The 20,468-nt window shown below is 64.5% G+C and overlaps 5 protein-coding genes across 5 annotated transcripts; 3 read left to right on the top strand and 2 right to left on the bottom strand.

The window, feature by feature from the left end:
• Nucleotides 1-43: 43 nt before the first annotated feature.
• Nucleotides 44-4,209, bottom strand: CHLRE_01g010000v5 (uncharacterized protein). Its single transcript, XM_001700239.2, has 10 exons — nt 3,824-4,209; nt 3,643-3,722; nt 3,171-3,453; nt 2,740-2,864; nt 2,431-2,538; nt 2,175-2,265; nt 1,708-1,836; nt 1,273-1,437; nt 1,014-1,040; nt 44-674 (listed from the first exon to the last, which is right to left on the bottom strand). Exons 1-10 carry the CDS (start codon nt 3,959-3,961, stop codon nt 651-653), a joined length of 1,170 nt encoding a protein of 389 aa, XP_001700291.1. The 5' UTR covers nt 3,962-4,209; the 3' UTR covers nt 44-650.
• Nucleotides 4,210-4,386: 177 nt separating this feature from the next.
• CHLRE_01g009950v5 (uncharacterized protein) lies at nt 4,387-6,759 on the top strand. The gene is made up of 6 exons (XM_001700204.2): nt 4,387-4,653; nt 4,719-4,811; nt 5,046-5,096; nt 5,505-5,657; nt 5,853-5,942; nt 6,197-6,759. Exons 1-6 carry the CDS (start codon nt 4,531-4,533, stop codon nt 6,377-6,379), a joined length of 693 nt encoding a protein of 230 aa, XP_001700256.1. The 5' UTR covers nt 4,387-4,530; the 3' UTR covers nt 6,380-6,759.
• Nucleotides 6,760-6,896: 137 nt separating this feature from the next.
• On the top strand, nt 6,897-11,512 carry CHLRE_01g009900v5 (uncharacterized protein). Its single transcript, XM_043058279.1, has 7 exons — nt 6,897-7,343; nt 7,569-7,694; nt 8,069-8,190; nt 8,421-8,574; nt 8,895-9,008; nt 9,223-9,386; nt 9,672-11,512. Exons 1-7 carry the CDS (start codon nt 7,191-7,193, stop codon nt 9,976-9,978), a joined length of 1,140 nt encoding a protein of 379 aa, XP_042928193.1. The 5' UTR covers nt 6,897-7,190; the 3' UTR covers nt 9,979-11,512.
• Nucleotides 11,513-11,514: 2 nt separating this feature from the next.
• Nucleotides 11,515-17,276, bottom strand: CHLRE_01g009850v5 (uncharacterized protein). Its single transcript, XM_043058278.1, has 5 exons — nt 16,990-17,276; nt 16,504-16,611; nt 16,228-16,333; nt 15,891-16,037; nt 11,515-15,645 (listed from the first exon to the last, which is right to left on the bottom strand). Exons 1-5 carry the CDS (start codon nt 17,035-17,037, stop codon nt 12,404-12,406), a joined length of 3,651 nt encoding a protein of 1,216 aa, XP_042928192.1. The 5' UTR covers nt 17,038-17,276; the 3' UTR covers nt 11,515-12,403.
• Nucleotides 17,277-17,406: 130 nt separating this feature from the next.
• CHLRE_01g009800v5 (uncharacterized protein) lies at nt 17,407-20,372 on the top strand. The gene is made up of 4 exons (XM_001700207.3): nt 17,407-17,611; nt 17,840-17,979; nt 18,173-18,530; nt 18,774-20,372. Exons 2-4 carry the CDS (start codon nt 17,849-17,851, stop codon nt 19,626-19,628), a joined length of 1,344 nt encoding a protein of 447 aa, XP_001700259.1. The 5' UTR covers nt 17,407-17,611; nt 17,840-17,848; the 3' UTR covers nt 19,629-20,372.
• Nucleotides 20,373-20,468: the final 96 nt, after the last annotated feature.

Genomic DNA, 20,468 nt, shown 5'->3' with positions numbered 1-20,468 from the left:
CTCCTGCTCTGTTCGTGATTATGTTTGTAATAACTTTCTTGCGTTGTCAACAGAAATATACACTTGTTCGTGACCTGGCCTGAACGGCCTGAACAGTGCCGCAACTCGCAAGCCGGTCCCCATGCGGATTCGCGTTAGACACGCCCCGGCCCCGCCTGAGCTCAGCCCTTGACCTGCTGCCTGCGGGCGCAATCCTCGGGCCCAACGCAGCACCATTACGATGACATCATGGCACTCACTAAACCAATCCTTGCACGTGTCTAGGCGCGTCAAGTATGGACAGTATATAACCAAGAAGTTCTGGTCCAGCACTAGTCAGCGCGCACGCCCAGCTGCAGCACTTCCGTTGTAACTCACACTCAATATATGCTGCTCGCATGCCTGCATCAGCGTATGCACATCACATGCACACAGCGCGGCCCTTTGATTGGGTGCCACCGCCGTCCGGGGCATCCACCTCGTCGCGTCGCCTCCACCGCACTCATCCATCCGTACAAAACTTCGCAGCCCCACCGCAACAGCACGAGGCCTCCTGTACTGCTGTGCTGCTGGCCCTCCGATCATCCGGTGGCCCACGATGGCTGGCAGCTGCCACCGTTTATGCGGTGCCGCCCGTCCATCGTCCCCGTCCGTCACGGCTGGTGCGTCGGTCAGGTGTGCAGCTCGGCCATGTCCTGCGGTTTGCACAAGTACGTGTCGCGAAAATCAGCGTGTACAGAGAGTGAGCGCACGAGCACGAAACAATAGGACTGACGGTGGTAGAAAGTATCTCAGCGAGTGCTGCCGTAGCAGCGCCTGGGCGTTACCACAGCCACCGTCTGTCGCATGCGCGTTTGCGCATGAGCATGCATGCGCACGCAACAAACACACGCACACACACACACACACACACACACACACACACACACACACACACACACACACACACACACGCGCGCACACACACGGCAAACAACCAATATGATACGGCAAACAAACAATTTGACACGGCCGTGCGCCTCTGCGCCCCTCACCTGCAGTATGACCTCCCGCACCACGTCCTGCGGCGCAACAGGGAAGACATGACAAGGGCAACCGGGGTCAGTCCGGCGTGTCCGCACTCGTCACACCACTGACACCAGGTCGCTACATTGTCCACACCACACACACACACACACACACTCAGTCCTCCGTCTGGACGGGCTTCAGTTCCGTTTTAAATACAGCCCTCCGCGCTCTCCTGTCTCCCCAGGCTCCGCCCGCAGCCCTCGCGCCCGCCCGTGACCGGCGCACCGGCGTGAGGTGCTCGCTGTCGAAGTCGAAGGTGAAGGGTGTGGGGCACACGGGCTCGTCGGACACGTCGTGCAGCGAGGCCAGGTAGGGGTGCTCCAGCGCCTGCTCCACGGTGATGCGCTTGGTGGGGTCGAACACCAGCATCTTGTCAATCAGGTCCAGCGCCTGCGATTCGTTGTATTGTTGAGCCGTGGGTGCGTGCGGGTTGGATGCAAGTACCGGAGTACCGAGGGCCGCGCCCAAGCCCGCAAGGCGCCAGCCGCTGCATCAGCGCCCGGGCCGTTGCTGGGTCTCGCCTGTTGGCCAGCAGCGTTCGTGCAACCCGCCTCGCCCCCCACCTTGTTTCTCCTTGCAGCGCGACTGTTTCCTTACAGGATTGGTTCAAAGTTAGCCCCCCACTTTTCCCACCTTTCCTTCCGCCCTCCGCCCTCTTACCGTCTTGGTGACGTGCGGCCACAGCTGCCCGAAGTCCACTCGCTCGGATCGCGGCAGCGAGCGGATGTAGCGCTTGGCCTTCTCGCTGGTGATGAAGCCAAGCTCCTCCTCGCTGGGGGAGCCGATCACCTGTGCGTGAAGAGATACTCGGGGGGGTTACAAGTAGCTGGAGATGGGTGTCCGCAATCTGGCGGAGATGGGGCTCGCAACTGTCCTACTGCTTCTCAGGTGAGTAGGCGCCGGTGCGCTGTGCCCACCGCGGGCAGTGGTGAGCGGGGCAGGTGTGTGCGCGCGGCCTGTGCCACGCAGTGACAGCCCCGCACGTCTTGCTGCGCACGCCCTGCTGCGCAGGCACATGCATATGCGCACGGTGCTACACACATGGCAGTCGGCAAGGCGGCCCCACGCCTCAACACCCCACCCCCGTGTTGCATGGACGGGTCCCCCCCCCCTTGCCGTGTCCCCACCTTGGTGATGAGGGACAGCTGGTGCACGTAGTCCTTGCCGGGGAACAGCGGCTTGCGGCCCAGCAGCTCCGCGAAGATGCAGCCCACGGACCTGTGTGCGTGTTGCGTGTGTGTCGCGTGTGTAAGAGTCTAAGAGAGCGCACGGGAGACGCGTTTGTACTGTGTTGAGGTTGCAGGCGAAGGAGCCGCGCAGCCCCGTCTGGCCCGATGCTCTCACTCAGTCCACGCGCAGCGCCCCGGCCCCCCTCCTGCTCACCACACGTCGATGGCAGTGGTGTAGCCGCTGCAGCTCAGCAGCAGCTCGGGGGCGCGGTACCAGCGCGTCACCACGTACTCCGTCATGAACTCCTTCTCGTTGCTGGTGCTGCGGGGGGGCGTTTGGGGGCGTGCGGTGCGCGGGGTCGGTGGACGGGTGCTTGATGGGATGCATGCTTGGGTGACGTGGAGTGGAATGGGTTGGACACAGAGGGGGCGTACGGAGCTGTTGGGTGCCAGTGCCGTGTATCCCATGATCTTTGTGGGACAGGCCGGCATTCAGGCGCGAAGGCATGCTGCAGGCACGCACCTGGTCCGTGCAAGGCCGAAGTCGCAGATTTTGAGGTCGCAGTTGGCGTTCACGAGCAGGTTGCTGGGCTTCAAATCTCTGTGCAGGATGTTGGCGCTGTGGATGTATTTGAGCCCTCTCAACAGCTGTGGGGTGGGAGAACAGGAGGCATGGGTTAGGCGGAGATCAGGGCAGGCAAACGAGGCAGCGCGGTGAGTAAGCTTGGAACCTGAGCTCAGAAGAGGGTTCCGATGCACAATGCATTGACCACGGCCTATGAGAACCACCTCGGCTAGACCCCACCACTCCCTCACCCAACTCTTTTCCCGCCCCTAACCCACGCGATGCCCCCAGCTCCGCTTCCTCAACCGCGCACTGCCACACCCACCACGTCCGCACCATCGCAAACACCACTACCACCGCGCCGCCATACACCGCCACCGCGTCCGCACCTGGTACAGGAAGTACTGGCTGTGGTCGTTGGACAGCGCCTGTGGCGAGCGGATGATCTGGTGCAGGTCGGTGTCCATCAGCTCATACACCACGTAGAGGTCCTTGAAGGCATCGCGGTTGGTGGGCGGGATGATGTCTTTGATCTGCACAATGTTCTCGTGCTGCAGGTGGCGCAACAACTTGATCTCGCGCAGGGTGCGTTTGGCGTCGATGACGTTGTCAAAGGCGTTTGCGATCTTCTTGATGGCCACCTTCTCCTGGTTGTCCAGGTTCTTGGCGGAGCTGTGTGGGAGTTGTCGGTAGTGGGATGTGTTTGGATGTAGTGGAGGTAGGGACGGTATGGAATGCAGGGGGTGGCAGGTCCGTGCGTGAGATGAAGGTTTGGTGCGGAAGAACAACGGGTCCAGGAGGGTAGCAGCCGCAGCAGCAAGGACACGCCCCCGCCGACCGTCCAACCCCCAGCTGGCTCACCAGACGACGCCATACGCCCCCTTGCCGATGGGCTTGATGGGCAGGTACTTAGCGGGGCACTCAAAGAGGCTGCCGCAAACCTGCAAGCCGCAGCGTAGAACTGGTGGGAACGGGTCGGGAACGGGACCATCGTGCTACAAAGTTTCCCGACTGCAGACCGGGGCCCAGGCTCCGGGCGCACCAGGAATTGGTTGTACTCGCGGTTGTATGAGTCTAATTTCCCTGACGCTGTGACTTCCACGGACTCTTGAAGGCCTCCGGTGACCGGCTCTTCCGCAGACTGGGGAGCTGGGACAGGTTGGGCCCCAGGGTCCGCCATGTTGCTGTGTAGCTATATCGTATTTCACCGTGCCATGGGCCTGGACTAAAGGGGTAACCAAGACGCGTCCTCGTCAAATGTGCTCGGTTGCAGGCAGTGCCGCAGTGAATTGCAAGGATTAAGTTATAATCGTTCTCATGCAAGTGCAAACAATGTTTTCCAGTGCTGGATTCTGTCCGAGACGAGTAGGCCTGCGTTTGACGCGAAGGCGAAGGGGAGTGGTCGGGTTTCTGTGTTGTGCTATTGACTAGTTGCTATGTGGACATGACCTCAGTACACATGGGGCCCGAAGCGGATAATTACCTGCCTGTACCCGCCAAAACCCTCTTCCGCGCACCATCCCCGGCACCCACCCTGGCACCTTCCCGAACGAGGGCCCCGCCACCTCATTTCCTTGGCTCCCGCACCCCCACCTTTGAGCGTATCTGTCAGTACTTTTCTTCTTTGACCTGGGACTTGACCAAAAGCAAGACCTAACCAACCTTCGCCAGCACATTTTTACAATTTAGCTGCTATACATTGCCTTCATAGTGCTGTAAATAACACTTCACTTGTTTAGCGGTCAAGAAATGGTCGCTGGAGGGTTGCAGCCCCCAAGCATTGACGAGGAGGAGGCTGCGGCGCGCGCTGTGGGCCAGGGCGTTATTTTTATCCTCGATGATGCTCAGTTAGAGGTTGCGCAAGTCGGCAAGGTGCGTAAACAAGTCGGTGACCGAAACGTCGGCGGCTGAGTCCCGACAGGCTTTCGCCCACGCAGACCTACCAGCTGCTGAACTGTGATGACCACGCGACATATCTTCGAAAGCACAAAAAGGACCCGGCGCTGTACCGCCCAGACATTTGCCACCAGGTGCGAGCCCCGGCGGGGTGTTGACGGGGGGCGTGCCGTCGTAGCACGTCGGCAAGGCGCCTGGCGCTCTCGAGCGGCGTTATTCTACCGCAGCCATAGCGGTTGCATGCCAAGCTATTGAAAGGCAATGCCGAATGTGTACACGACACGTTGGGTGGCACCGTGGCGGGATGTGGCACTGGCTGGGGTTCTGGCCCGCGGCACTCAGCTGCTGCCGCATCGGTCCTTGCGCAGGCGCTTCTAAACGTGCTCGACAGCCCGCTCAACAAGGCCGGGAAAATCAAGGTGGGATCGTGCGGACGTGGGGAGTGCGGTGTCGACTAAAGCTGCTGTGGAGTTGGCTGGGGCAACGGCTGCCCAAGGCCCAGCTACGTTATGTTGGCGGTCGGGGACACCAGCTACAGCGGTGTTGCGACAGCTGGCACGTTGCGGTTGAGGCAGGAGGCGACGCCACAGCGGTTGCAGTCGCTCAGGGCGGGGAGGCTTGGCCCGGGGCGGTCAGGACGCGGATGGCGGGGAGACAGTGGTGCAGGAGACAGGACGCGGGAGGGGATGATATGGGAGGCAGTGATACGGTAGGAGCACGCGTCTGTGGTCCCCTGCCGAGCCACACGGCCATGCGGCCGCAGCTGCACCAACACATCCTCCCCCCGGCACACCCGCCCGCACCTGCACCTGCGACTGCCACCGCAGGCTGTGTACGTGCGCACGCACAAGAACGTGCTGTTCTCCATCAACCCCAAGACGCGCATCCCGCGCACCATCAAGCGCTTCTCCGGCCTCATGGTGCAGCTGCTGCAGAAGCTGTCCATCCGCGCCACCAACGGCCCTGACAAGCTGATGAAGGTGCGGAGTGGAGGAGGGAGGGGGGCAGGGGGTTCCAAGAGGGGGCGTGAGCGGCGGAAGTGGCGGGAGGCAGGGACGAGGGGGCACAGGGTGGGAGCATGCCGAACCAAAAGCGCCTTGTATCCCCATCTCTAGGGTGTTGTCAGCTGGGCATACACTGCAAAGTGATATTGATCCCAACCTACGTCACTGCAGGTGATTAAAGGCCCGGTGACTAAGCACCTTCCGCTCAACTGCAAGCGCGTGGGCTTTTCATTCGCCGCAGATAAGCACGTGGCCATCCATGTGAGTCGTGTCTACGGCTGTACGGCTGTGGTCGGGGCCTGTACGGGACAGTTGGACCAGGATGGCTGGGCGGGTTGCAGAGGTGTATGGCTTGGTGTGCGGCCGCGGCGCGGGCGCAGTGCCTGGTGCTGCCTGTGCTCTCCTCTGCATACCCGCACACGCTTCATTTCCAACCCGACGCACGCAACACATTCATCCTTATCACATCCTCCCGTATCCACTTCCGCGCCTCCTCCTCGTGTTCACCCTTGCAGGAGTACGTGGCGGGGCTGGAGGACAGCGGGCCCATTGTGTTCGTGGTGGGCGCCTTCGCGCACGGCAAGATCGAGGCGCCCTGGGTGGATGAGGAGCTAAACATCAGCGAGTACCCGCTGTCGGCGGCCTACTGCCTGGCGCGCATCACGCAGGCGTTCGAGATGAAGTGGAAGATCGTGTAAGGGGGGAGGGGGTGAATGGAGGTGTGGAGAGTGGGGTTGGAATGGGGTGAATCAGTGGGGTGGAGTGGGGTGGGAGCGTGAAGGTGCGAATCAAGAACGAATGCGCAGGATGGATGAGCATGTTGCTGCGGTGGGACCTCGGTGTTGCCGGAATGAGCACCGGTATTGTTGAGGACTTGAGGGTGTTGCGGAGGTGAACACCGGGGCGTTGCCTGCTGTCCGTGCAGTTTGCGAGTCAAGGGTCAGCTGGGCTTGGCAGATGTGGTGTTGTTCGAGTTAAGGTACGCTTTCGAGGTTGCAAGGAACAGCGCGTTTGGTGTACAAAGCTGGTCCGACGTCCTTACAGGGCAAGCCTTATAGTGGTGTAAGCGGGTTGAAAGCCCCGGAGAGCGGCGGCGTAGCGCACGCGTGCGCACGCGTGGGGCGCGAAGCGGTCACGGTGGGCGTGCGCGGCCCAGGGCCCGCGGGTCCCCAGCATTTGATACCTAACACGTCCTATGTGTAGATTAAAGCAGTAGGCAAAGGATAGCTCGGTAGGCCAGGAAATCCCGCACACGGGGCGCCATGATGACGTGCATAAATGCGCGATGGGCAAGTCGGGAAGCCAAGAGGGCGCTGCGCCAACCCATCATTGCCTATACAATTGTTACGGGGCCTTGCCTGCTCACTCGTTGCGGGCAGGCCCGTGTTGAGCAGTTTGAGCGCGAGACCAGGCCGATTCTCTACTATCTTACCAACTAGTGCCGATTTCTATCAGCTGTTGCGCAAAATGCTTCGTTTGAAGGCCACTTTTCAACATGGCAGCAATTCCATGGCACAGCGGCGAGCCGGCTTGCCGTCTGTTGCTCAAGCGACTCGTCGCCCTTACAAGCGACCGAACCGGCTCAGGACCGCAGCTGTGGCAAGTCAGTCTGCAGCAGCTGAGGAAGCAGCAGAGGAGGACTTCTATTCTCTTCTCGGCGTGGTAAGCGGCTGCGACGCTGTATGCGAGCAAACCCTTGCTGTTTTCCATCGTGCCGTCGCTGCCCTAGCGAAATGCATGGTTGAAGAACCCGAACATAGCCGGTGTCGAAGGAGGTATCTGGCATGTCGGCGGCTCCGGCCACGCGACCGCGACTCGGTGGCGCGTGTCCAATACACGCTTCACTCCTTCCCTCGCCATCGCTCGCGCCACGCCTCCCTCCCGCAGAGCCCGCTGGCTGACGGCAAGGAGATAAAGGCTGCCTACTACCGTATGGTGCGGACCTGCCATCCCGACCGCACGGGCGACGACGAGGCCACCGACTTCTGCGCCATGTTGAACGAAGTGTACGAGGTGAGGCAGAGGGGGCTAGCAGGGGAGCCGTCTATGTTGGATGGTTAGTCAATGCCAACGCCAACGTTATCGGGTGTGATGGGAGGGTTATTGGTTTTGGCAGAGCGCGGCCAGGATACAGGGCGGGGGAGCGGGGAAGCAGGACACGGGTGTAAAGCCACTGGACTCCAGGTTGCTGGGTCGGGGAGCTTCAAGCACCTGCGACGGTCCGGCGCTCACGCCGCCCCCAAACTTTCAGCTCTGTCTCTTGGCTGCAATTCCGTCCCCTGCCAAAGTACACTCTTCGTTTTCCCCGCCCCCCGGGAAGCTATCACCAGCACATCAAAGCACAACCACGACACAACTAATACCCACACGACACAATCACGGCACAGACGCTGTCGGACCCCACCAAGCGGGCCCTGTACGACGAGCTGGCTGGGTTCAGTGCGGAGAGCGTCAATCCCTTCCTGGACGACCGCTACCCGGCAGACCGGGTGTTCGTGGACGAGTTCAGGTGGGGCAGGCAGACAGGCAGGAGGGGGAAGGTAGCGCGGGAGCCGACCGCGGCCGGGATTGCAGCCGGTGGCGTGTCATGGCCCCTGGTCCTCTTGTAGTTTGTGAACCCGCCCTCCCCACGGACATCGGTGACAACGCGCCTGCTTTCCTGCTGTTCCTGGCTACGCCTTAATTTTATGCATAGTCATGAATGCAACCCCGCCCTCCCTGCCCCGCTCGCATCCGCAGCTGCATCGGCTGCCGCAACTGCAACGCCGTGTGCCCCAAGACCTTTGGCATGGAGGAGGACTACGGCCGCGCGCGTGTGATGTTGCAGGACGCGGACAGCGAGGCCAAGCTGCAGGAGGCCATCGACACCTGCCCCGTGTCCTGCATCCATTGGGTGAGCGTGTCGTGGCATGCGGGTGTCAGCATGTGTGCATGGGTGTGGGGGAAGGCCGTGTGTGTGTGTGTGTACCGTGTGTGTGTGTGTGTGTGTTTGTGCGTGTGTGTGTGTGTGTGTGTGTGTGTGTGTGTGCATGCGTGAGTGTTTGTGTAAACACTTTCTTTTGGGGGGAGGCTCCGCTCTCTGTGGCGGCTGCTTCGCAGCACGCCTGTACACGTCGCTCATACACTTGCGTGCGCGGCTTCCTTTCCACAACACATGCGCGTCTGACAGCGGCTGCGCCAACGCACACGCGCTTCCCGCCGCTGCCTGCTCAGGTGACGGCGCCGCAGCTAAACCTGCTGGAGGGCGCCATGGCGCGCATGGAGCGCATCGCGGTGTGGAGCATGATGGGCGGCAGCGGCATGGGGGCCAACAAGGACGTGTTCGTGGTGAGGATGTGTGCGCGGCGCTGTGGGGTGCGATGGGATGGGGTGTTGGGATGGGTGGACGGGGTCAACAGATGGTGGCATTGCTGAAGGCACATTACATGCGGGCGTGCTGTACGTGCGGGCGAGGAGGGGTAAGGAGCAGCTTGGCACGTGCCTGCAGCACGGCTGGTCGGCCTACACACCCACCAACCCACACACCCGTCGTGCCCCACAGGAGGCCAGCTATGCCTGGCAGCGGCGGCAGTCGGAGATCCGGCGCCGTGTGGCGGAGGCGACTTCGTCGGCGGCCTACTCGGCGCCCCGCCAGCCCGCCGCCAAGAAGGCCGGCTGGGGCTTCTGGAACAATGCGGTGGAGTTCGGCGCCGCCGCCGGCAGCCAGTGAGTGTGCGCGCCGGTACTCGCTGGCACGGGTGGTGTGAAGCAATGGGGACGGAAAGCGTGTTTGAATGTGTGCGTCTGTGTGTTGCGCCGGATGGGTGCTTGTGTGCAAGTGCGCGGAGCTGTGTGTATGGCTTTTGTCGGGGGCGTGTGTGTGTGTGTGTGTGCACCATTGCTTTGTCTGTGGACCCTCCCGCACTGTTTCCTTACGGGATTGGTTCAACGTTAACCCTCCCGCACCTCCTTGTAACTCCCGGCCCCGCAACCCCGCCACATACACAACAGGTTCTACAACGACGCCAACTCGGCACGCGCCAAGAAGCAGGCGCAGCAGCAGGAGCAGCAGCAGACCACCGGCAACGGCGACCGCGAGAGCCGCGCCGTGGCGGGCCTGGCGGCGCGCGCCGCCCGCGCCGCCCGCACCTGGCGGCGCTACCAGGAGGTGGCGGCAGCCAGCCGGCGTGAGAAGCTGGTGATCACCAGCATGAGCAGCGCCAGCAGCATGGACAGCATTGACAGCGCCAGCGGCAGCATGGATGAGGCGGACCGAATGGTGGCGGGCGTGGTGAAGGGCGGCATCGCCCTGCGCTGATGATGGGGAGGCAGGCGGTGGGGGTTGGGCGGTGTGAGGAAGTGTGGGGCGGTGGGTAGCATGCGGTGGCGGGCGGTGCGGTGTGGTGTGCGCCCGCTTGGCGTCAGGGAGGGGTTGCGGAGGCGTTGGATGGGGAGGCAGAAATAAAGAAGAAAGCGGCGCGGCGCTCTTGGCATTCGCAACAGGCAACACACGCACAACTGCACACATGCATACGCATGGCGGCGGCATGCGGTGGGTGGCTTCTGCCCCATGCGCGCTCGCTCATGATTAGGCCTGCCATTTTTGTTGCCATGTGCAAAGGCACCGCAAGTCTTTTCGCCGATGGAGTGGACAACATGCACAATTGCTTCCTGCATCAACAACGCAAGAAGCTGGCACTGTCGGCAGGCATGTAGCATTATCCGTATCTTGTGCTGTTCCCGCGCGTAAGCGAGGTGTACCATCAGTCCCTGTATGTGCTTTTGTTGGGCGTCCTACGTTTGATTATACATTTCCATAAGCCAGCGTGTGCGCACTTGGTGCGGCGGTGCGCGGGCGCACCTCAGGGTGTGGCGGGCCTGCGCTCCTACCTTGGGCGCGGGCTTACCAAACTCCTGGGTGCCCCTCGCATCGTCAGCACTCGCCGTGTTGCCATTGTGCAGTGCAGTCTCAGAAGCTGTGCGTAACGTGCTGGTGCTCGTGCGGGCGCGGAGGTGCTAAGGAGGCAATGGAAACAATGGCCTCCGAGGAAGCGTTGGCAGAAGTTGAAGACACGTTGAGAGCTTGCGTCGGAGCTCGAAGGGCGACACACCGTGCTCGTGAACTGTTGCCGTTGGTTGAGTTGTTGCGCGCTATTGTTGTACAGCTGCGTGCAATTTTAGTGCAGGCAGGAGCTGTGGGGTGGATTATCCCAGGCCGCGGTCTCGCCCGCTGGGCCACCCCCAGACCCGCGCACGGGTGGCAAGGACGCTGCGATAAGAGAGAGGTGCGAGAGAGCGAAGTATGCATCAATCACATCAAGAGAGGCAGAGGCTCCGCACCCGTGTGTGAATGTGAGCGGCGTGCTCGGTCGTGGCATAGCAGTGCAGATGCGCGTGTGCGTGGGACGTGGCACGTGCAAGTGGGCAGGCGGACCCGAGCAGGTCCCGAATGAAGGCCCGGAGGGAAGAAGCGAGTGCGATTCGGCAACGACAGGAGCCGCAGCGCTGAGCGTGGTGTAGGTGTGCGTGAGGTGGGGGGGGTTCGGTGGGGCCCCGGCCAGATGATGGAGCATGAGCGCGCTCACACAAACAGACACACGGTGACCAAGATGGAGTCGCAGGGAACGTTGACATGACAAGAGAGATAAGGGAATGGCACGGAGGGCAGAGGACGACACGAGTGAGACGGAGCGTGTCGGCTGGCGACCAGTGGCAAGGGTGTTGGGGCCTGCTTGCGGGCCTGGAGAACGACGCGCCGTGAAGGTGTTGAAAGGAACACTTTCGGGAATAATATTCAAGAAGCAAGTGCAGCTGTCGGGACCCTTCGGGACTCTCTGTAAGCAGTGTACATATCAAGATCACATGTGGAGCCCTTCCGTCTGGGTCAACACCGCAGCGACATATGCCAATCCACGCCGCACATAATCCAGCCCCCTTTAGCCTTCCTGGGGGCCCGTGGGTCCGCTCTCACGTGGCTGTGGTGATGTGCCGCACTACTGCCGCCTACGTCCAACACATCACAGGCTTTGCACGCGCGTGTGCACTGGCCAACGGCACAGGCCACTTGCGGGCCAGCCCTGTCCCGCCCGAGTGGCCCACTCTGCCGGGATATGTATGCTCACACGCGAAGTGTTACATTGGACTGTCTGTGCACGCTTGGATGCACTACGGTACACACAACATCACTGCTTCCACACGCCCAGGCGCTGCTTCCCTGCGCGACTGCAGCGCCTGGCAGCACGGCTCTCCCCTGCTGTGCATCATAGGCCACGCGCATCGCGCTGCGCCACCTGCGAGCTGGTCACCTCTCTACTCAGACTGGGCTAGCGCGTCAGCAGGTCCGTCCTTTTATTACGAATGCAATCTGGGCTAACTTGATGCTATGAATGTCGAAGGGCTCAGCGGTGTTTCACGCCATCCCATCTCTCTGCAGGGATACAGTAGGCCTGTCTGCCGCGCGCTCGGGCTCTCATGCAGAGCCCGTTCCTCCCTGCCGCCCGCATGAGCTTGGCTACATGCGTCGCCAGAGCGGCACCCACAACCAGGGCTACTAAGGACGTACGGTCCGCCCGGCACATAAGGATTCATTGCGCGCATGCAGGACCCTTCCTTCCACGCACCACACGCAGCCGTCCGCCTCAGACCATAGTAAGCGATAGGTTGCTGCGCCGCTGCGGTTGCACCGCCGGCCACAACACTAACTCGTTACCAAACTCACAAGTAACGCACCAACACCACCCCGCTCACGCGAAGGGCATATTCCGAAGCCGCGATATCTCCGCCCGCCGCGCCTGGCAGTACTCCGCCGCGCCGCCGAGCTGCTGCCGCACCGCACGCGACACGTCGCCGCGCTCATCCGCCTCCACCACCAGCCCGCCCTCGTCGTCCTCATGCTCCACCACCCCCTGCTGCCGTGCCGACACGGAGCGCACCATGTATGGGAGAGGCGCGCCGCCGCCACTGCTGTTGCCTGCGGTTCCGGCTCCGCCGGCACCCCAGGCGGTGCGGTAGTGCGCCGGCGGCGCCGCCGCTCCCGCGCCGCCGCCGCTGTTATTGCGCTTACTGGACGCGAGGCCCGAGAAGCCGGCGGCGCCACCGGGCGCGCCGGGCGGCGAGGCGCCACCAAACTGCGGCGTGCGGCCGTAGGCCGGGTTCGCGCTGCTGGGCCGCACCGGCCGCTGCGCAGCCGCTGCGCCGCCACCGCTCGCGCCCCCGCCCCCGTACATCGCTGCGCCAGGGCTGCCTGCAGCGCCGGCACCATAGGGCATGGCTGACACCGGCCGCGACCGGGTGCCGCCCGCGCCACCGGCGCCAGCGCCCGGCCCGCTGGGACCGGCCGAGAACGGCCTGTGCGTGCGCGCGCCCGAGGGCCCGGCACTGATGCCGTCAGTCAGGCCCAGCCCGCCGCCCTGAGGCGGCAGGGGTGGCGGCGGTGCGGCCTGCCTTAGCCGCTTGGCCTGCTGCTTGAGCCGGGAGTGGCCGGACAGGAATTGCTTCAGCGTCAGCTCCTTCAACACCGTCACGTTGCCGCCGCCGCCGCCGCCACCGCCGCCGCCAGCGCCATCTGTCACGTACGGCGAGTGCCCGTGCCCGTGGTGGCCGTGCGCCGCCTCTTCGCCGTACGTGTGCTGCGCGTGAGCGTCGTACTGCATGGGCGCCATCTCCTCGATCAGCTGCACGGTCATGTTGCTGTAGCGGTCCTTGAGCCGGTAGCGCTTGCCCGCCACGCCCAGCGCCGCCAGCCAGCGGTTAGCCTCGATGATGCGCTTGAGCGTGTCCGCCACGTACACGCTCACCGGCACGCCCGCCACCTCCACGGCGGCGGTGCCGCCGCCGACGGCGACGCCGAGTGCGCCCGGCGGCAGCGTCTGCACGGTGACGGGCATGTCGGCGATGGCGGCGGCCTGCGCGCGGTCGGGGACGTCCACGGGGCCGGAGAACATCGGCGGCGGCGCGCCGCCGCGGCCGGCGGAGGTGGGGCGGCCGTGGTGCGGCTGCGCGGACATGGGCCGGCCGATGGGCTTGGGCACGTTGACGGTGTAGGGCTGCACGCCGTACACGCCCGCTGCGGCGCCGCCGACAGGCGCACCGGTGGCGCCGGGCCGCGCGGACACCGGCCGCCGCCGGCCAGTCGCGGGCGCCGTCATGGGCCGCGAGCGGCGGCTGCCGCCTGCACCCGCGCCGTCGCCGGCACCGGTGCCGCCGGCCTTGGAGGGGGCGGCGGCGGCCTGGTGGTTGCCGCTGAGCGCGTCCAGCCATACGTCAAACTTGATGCGGTTCTGCGCCGCGTGCGCCTCCTGCTCGTCCAGCACGGACAGCGACGCCTCGGTGGGCGGGCTGCCGCCGTCCGCGGCGGCCGCCGCCGCGGCTGCGCCGCCGCCGCTGCCGCGGCCGGCGCTGGCCTTGCCGGCCCTGCCCCCGCCCGGGGCCTGGCCCGACAGCGGCGGGAGGCCGCGGCCGGCGCGCATTTCGCGAGTGGCGCCGATGAAGCTGGAGGCAGCCATGGCCGCGGGCTCCGCGGCCTCCGGGCGCATGTGCGGCGCCGACGTGGGCCGGCCCACGCCGCCCTCCTCGCCCTCGCCCTCCGCCCCCGGCACCCGGATCGTCGTCAGCGACGGCCCCGCCGCCAGCCCGGCCGCGCCGGCGGAGCCCTCGCGCCCCGGCGAGCCGGGCCGGCCGCCGCCGCTGGAGCCCCGGAAGCCCGGCCCTGACGGCGCCGTGAGGCCGTCCTCTGGTACGTGGTAGCCCAGGTAGCCAAAGGCAGCCAGGCCGGCGCCGGCGGGTCGCGCCGACGTGGGCCGCCGCCGCGCCGCCGCCGCGTCCGCCGCGGCCTTGTGGTGCTGTGGTAGCACCTCCAAATCGTGCTTCAGCAGCTGCATCGCGAACTGTTGCGGCGGCAGCAGCTCTGGCGCCGCAAGCGCCGGCGGCGGCGGCTGCGCCGCCGCCGCGGACGCGGCGAGACTGCTGCCGGCACGGCCGTTGGCGGCGGCGGCGGCGCGGCGGAAGAGCTGCTCATCGTCCTCGTCGTCTTGCGCGCCGCTCGCGGCCGCGCCAAATTTGGGGATGGGCGGCACTGCTGGCGGCATCGAGGCAGCCGCCGGCGGCGCCACCAGCGGCGCACTGGAATAGGACGCCTCTGCCGACGCCGCGGCGACGGGCGACGGCGGCGTCACCGGCTTGTCTTCCTCCTCCTCTTCCTCCTCCCCATCCGCCCCCTCGTCCTCGAACGCATCGTCCTCATACGCGTCCTCCTCCTCTTCCTCCTTCTCCTCCTGCTCTTCCTCCTTCTCCTCCTCCTCTTCCTCCTCGTCCTTAGCCGGTGCCGACTCCTCCTCCTGCACCTCCGACCGTTCGTACTCCAACGGCTCCACGAAGCCACGCATGGCCATGGCCGGCTCGGGCGGCGCCGGCGGCGGCCCGGTCCGGTGCGAGCCCGCGCCAATGGACGAAGCGCCCTCGCGCCCATAATGCCCGTCGCTGGGCCGGCGGCCACCGCTGTCCTCCTCTTCGGGAGGCGGCGCCGAGCTCTCCTCCTCCAGTACGGCTTGGCCCGGCGGCGGCCGCAACGAGAAGGACGTGGCCAGCGCGCCGTGACTGCCCTCGCCATGGCTGCCCTCGCCACCGCCCAGGGAGTGGCCGGCGCCGTCCTCCGCCACCTCCTCCGCCTCGGGCTCCTCCGGACCGGAGGGCTCCGCCTCAGCCGGCTCCCCGCCCCGCGTGCCCGACTCCTCGCCCTCGTCGCGCCCGCCGCTGGGCTCTGGCATAGGCTCCCGGGACTCCTCCTCCTCCACTGGCGGTGCCGCCGAGGCCTCCGCCTCTGCGCCCTCGTCTTCCGCGCCCCCGCGGCCGGCGCCGGACGTCCTGCGGCCTGCGTCTGAGGCCTGGCGGGAGGCACCGGTGCCACCCGATCCCGGCTCGCCCGCCTCCTCCTCGATGCCCGACAGCGAGGCCGGCGGGTGGCTGCTGCCCAAGCCGCCGCGGTTGCCTGCAAGAGCATGTAAGCACGGAGGATTCAGGGGCGCTGCCAGCGGGTACACAACGCGTCTGGACCCGATCCACAGGCTGCCCCCCGCCTATCAGCGCTAGAACTCCTGAAGCCTGGGTCGGCCACCCGCACATGCCACTCACAGAAAAGGCGCGATGCAAAACACACACACACACACACACCACTTCCGTCCCTTGTGCTCTGTAAAACACACACACACACACACATACAGGCTGGGTGCTCACCGCTGCTGGACAGCCGCGACGGCGCGCGCGGCTCGGCGCTCTGCGGGCGCGACAGGTAGGACAGGTTGCCGGCGCCGCCGCTGGCCTGCGCCGGCAGGTAGGGCCGCGGTGGCGGCTCGTACTCGGCACGCGGGGCGGGGTCGGGAGCTGCAGCGTGGAGGGGTAGCACGAGAGTGCATATGGACGTTTGCATGAAGAACGCGAGGTTTGGGCCAGGCAGACGAGATTGGTACGGTCATTGAGGGGCATAAACAGCGCTGCAAGGCGCAGGCGAACCAGCACTTGCGGAGTCCAAGCCCCAGGCCCCGCGGCGTTGGCTGACGTCCGCTGGCCTCACCGTCATGCTGTGACGCGCGCGCCTGGCGCTCGCGCTCACGCTCCTTCTGCTGCTCCGGCCGCGGCGACTCCATGGGCGGCGCGCTCCATGAGCGGTTGGCGCGCACCTGTGCAGCCGCACGCACAGCGAGCGCAGTCAAGCGGCATATTGTGGAGTACCTCAGCTTAGGCCCGTGATTTCGTGGCATAGAAACACACTTGCGCAGCAACGAGAAACTGTGCAGTCATCTTGCGCGCGGGGCAAGCGGAGCCGCCCTCACTACCGGTGAGGGCTTACCTCCTCCTGCCGCTTCGCCTGCGCCTCCTTGTACTTCACATGCTCCTCGGCTATTTTCCGCTCCACCTCATCTTCGGAGGTACCCTCATCAACGTCGAACGTGTCATCCTGCACATTGCGCGCCAAGTCGAAGGGCGGGACAGGGTGGGTAACGTCCGCGGTGCGACGCCACCACGGCGCGGCACATTGCCCCGACAAGCCCGACTGGCCCCTCCTTACTGCTGTCGCATGCACAAATCATGCCCACATCCAGTAAACTCTTGGTGCCAGGTTCTGCCCACAATTGCGTGCGCTAAGTGCGGCTCGGCACATTCACAATCACTCCTGGCACATCTGGCGCTGAATGTGAAAGGTTTCCGCCTCTCTGCTAATTCATGGGACGATTTGGGCGTCACTGTCACCCTTACACCCACATGTGAGGCCCTGCGAGGCTCGACGCATGGCAAGAAGCCTTGTGCCTGGCCCCCGCGTCCCTCCCCTCCGCACCTCCTGGACAAAATCAGCAGCATCGGACAACTCTTCTTCCAGCGACATGGCTTTCACAGCTGGATTGTCCACGCGCAGAGTGCTGCTGCCTAGAGTGGAAGCCTGAGTGCAAGCTCCTTGCTTGTTGGTAAGATTACGACATCTGTGACATCATCGAAGCTAAATGCCAAAAGCCTGCCGCGCCCTTGTTGCAAGTGTGGCGCGGGGCCTTGAGTCCCGACTGAGGTCTGTTTCGGCACGAGGTGGTTCTGACACGGTGTAGATATGCCTCGAAGCATAAAATTGCGTCGAATCGTATGCAACGCAGCGTGTGAAGGGGATGAGGGGCAATGCGATCAAAGGCCCTTCGGATGTGCTTTCTTTTGTCCTCCACCCAAACGCCCTGCCCTGTATTCAACCAGCTTACTATCTATACTGCCTAATCCATAGCAACTACGCACTACGCAACCACCTCTTGCTGTGACTTGTAAGTTAGCAACCCCAACTAAACTCGCGGCGCTGGCATCCTTTGGCCAACACGCGGCTTGAGCTGTTGTGTCGTTAGTCTAGCCTGCAAGTGTCATTCACAACTTAGAAGTGTTCGCGCCCCAAATCGTCATCATTCGATTGTGCTCGTTATAAGGCAAGGCCAGGGCGGGGAAAGGTGGGCAAGCTTTATTTGCTAGAGTTAGTATTGAAAGTACCTCATAACGGGTTTGCATTGCCGAAGTTTGGGCCGCGGGTTACAAGTTCAGAGGAGAGCTCTGCGCCGCACCCGCTGCTATTGGCGTCCTGGATAGCGCAGTATCTAAGCCCGGATAGAAAACGGGGACTTTATCTCATCGGCACTTTACAACCTGGCTCTTCGCAGGGTGGGACCATGGCGCTCACCGTGGAACCGCTAAGCCCAAACCTGCTGCACACCGACCTGCTAACTATCAAGCACACGTCGGACCCAGCGCTATTGTTTCCATCTCATGCCTATGGACGCGGCGGAGTGGGCCACTTCCTGTGAGTAGACGTTGGGCACTGCGTCGGGCGGGCGGGGCAGACGGCACGTGTTGTGGAGCGGAGCATGGCAGCTCCGTGACTCCTGTACTGCCAACAGCCTCGTCACCCTCCCCTTCCTCGCCGATAGCACTAACCTTCCTTCTCCCGGTTCCACCCTCCTCGCCTCTGCCTCTGCCGGCGCCGCCTTCCACAGATGCACAGGCCACTCCCGCGCGGGCATCCACCGCCTGCCACAGGCCGCCTCCAAGGCCGCCAGCCTCAGCCTGACCGCCCGCGGCCGCGCCTCCTCCAGCCGCGCCTCCGACTACGCCGATGGCATGGATCCAGCCGCCACCGGCAACGGATCCAGCATCAGCGGCTTCTCCCTCATCAGCTCGGACCCCGCGGCCATCGGTGCCACGCGCGCCTGGGAGGCGGGCACCGTGGCGCACGCCTCCAACTTTGTGTCGGCCTGCCGAAGCGTGCGCCCCACGGACGTGCCGCGCGGAAGCAAGTGGGCGGCGGTCAGCTTCTTTGAGAACGACCCCAAGGAGGTGTCGCGGCACATGCAGGTGTGTGCGTGGGTGGGGGCGGGGAGGGGGTGAGGGCGGAAGTGGAGGTGGTAAGCCGGGGCTCGGGCGCTGCGGGCGTGAGCGGGGCGAGGGTGGCGTGTGCTGCTGCTGCCGGAGGATGGGCCGCCACGTTGGGCGGAGGGGACGGCGCAACTGGGCCCCCCATCTTGGCTTGGGCAAAGATGACAGCAGTCTCACCCGCCGCCGCCCTGTCCGCTGCTCCCATCCCGCTGCTGGGTGCAGGTGCTGGACTTCATCCAGGCCAAGCATGACATGGCCAAAGCCGCGGAGCGGCAGACGGAGCAGGCGCGCCACAACATTTGGGCGGAGCAGCAGCGCGAGACCTTCCGCCGCCAGCGCCTGGAGCAGGCGTCCAGGTACACGCGCAGCGGCATCCGCCCGCGCTCAGCCTACGCCGAGCTGGGCGCCGTGGCCGCGGCCGAGCAGGCGCACAACGGCTACGGGTCCGGCTCCGTGCTGGGCGACTCGCAGGATGGCAGCCGCTTCGGCGGCGGCGGCGGCGGCGGCCGCCTGGGCGGCATTGCGCCGCCATCAGGCGACCCGGCTTCGCGCTACTACGGCGCGCTTGGGCGGGACGGCACCTTTGGCTCCAGGATCTCGGGAACGGGCTCGGCGCAAGGCGGCGGCGGCAGTGGCTCCATGTCGTACTACCCCGGCGGCAAGCCCCGGCCATCCACGGCGCTGCCTGCAGGCTCAGTGTACACCGGCCGTGGCGGGCCGCTGACGGCGGCGCAGGCGGCGACGGCGAACCCTTTCAATGCGACGCTGAGCGCGACGGCGGCGACAGCCGCAGCCGGCGGCGGAGGCCCCATCCCGCTCCCAAAGAAGACGTACATCCACGTGTACGACCGCATGGCGGCGGAGGCGGCGGAGACGCCAGCGGCGCGCGCGGCAGCGCAGGCGGCGGCGCAGGCGGCGGCGGAGGACGAGCGGCGGCAGGCGGTGCTGGATGGGGAACTGGCGGAGCTCGACAGCTTCGAGGCGCGCATGCGGTCGCTGCAGAGGGCGCGCAGCCGGGCGGCGCACAGCGAGCGGCGGCGAGGGAGCAACGCGTTCGCTGAGGATTCGGATGCGTAAGCCGGTGGCTGAGCACAGGCAGAGCGTATGTGTGCATGTGTGGATTCTTTTTTGGGGTTGCGTTGAGCATGCGTGGGTCAGGGGATGCATGCGGCGCGGCGGATGAGGAATGCGAAAGGACCGAGGCGCCGGGGTGAAGTAGTATGAGGGCATGAGGAAGCTGGGATGGAGCGGGTGCCCGGCGTGTTGTCTGTGGATTTTCATACATAGGAGTTTGTTGGTGGTGATGGGTTGCAGGCAGGGAGGGGCTCTTGGTGCATACAAATGTGCGTGAGGCGGCTGCAACATGGCGAGCAGCGGGTCATGCGTGTGGTTCCATAACTTTGGCAGAGATGCCGCCTGAAACAGATCCGGTGAGCGCGGTCCCGGGTGGTGGCGCTATCTGTTATTTGTGATAATGCGAGTACCCCGATGCTCAGGGCATTTTGTCCCGTGTGCCCCGTGTGTGGTGGGTGGCGGGATGAGTAGCAGGCAGAGCTGGGCAGGTAGGAGGTACGGTGTTCATGCGCCCGTACGCTGACGTGGGTAGCTTTTAGGCGTAGCACTGCAGGCGACTGCAAAAGAGCGGCATCGGGCATCCAGGGGCACAGGGGCATCATTCATCGGCAGGAAAGCGGCATCAGCCCCCGTGTTTGGGGGGTAAGGGTTGCTGCACTTAAGCGCACACACTACATGCGCTGGAACGTAAAGGCACTGGTAAGGTTTCCGGGCATTGTTTGTAACACTGTTAATGTCATCTTCGTAACTATTGCTCCGCATTTCACTGACTTGACTCGGTTGGGGCATCTGGGCAGCGTCCAGATAGCAGCGGACCGGGGTGCTGGTCCGGCGGCGGGAGGG

This window comes from Chlamydomonas reinhardtii, chromosome 1, assembly GCF_000002595.2.
Source record: "Chlamydomonas reinhardtii strain CC-503 cw92 mt+ chromosome 1, whole genome shotgun sequence".
In the NCBI taxonomy this organism is placed as follows: Eukaryota; Viridiplantae; Chlorophyta; class Chlorophyceae; order Chlamydomonadales; family Chlamydomonadaceae; genus Chlamydomonas; species Chlamydomonas reinhardtii.
This window is presented reverse-complemented; position numbering and strand designations above follow the sequence as displayed.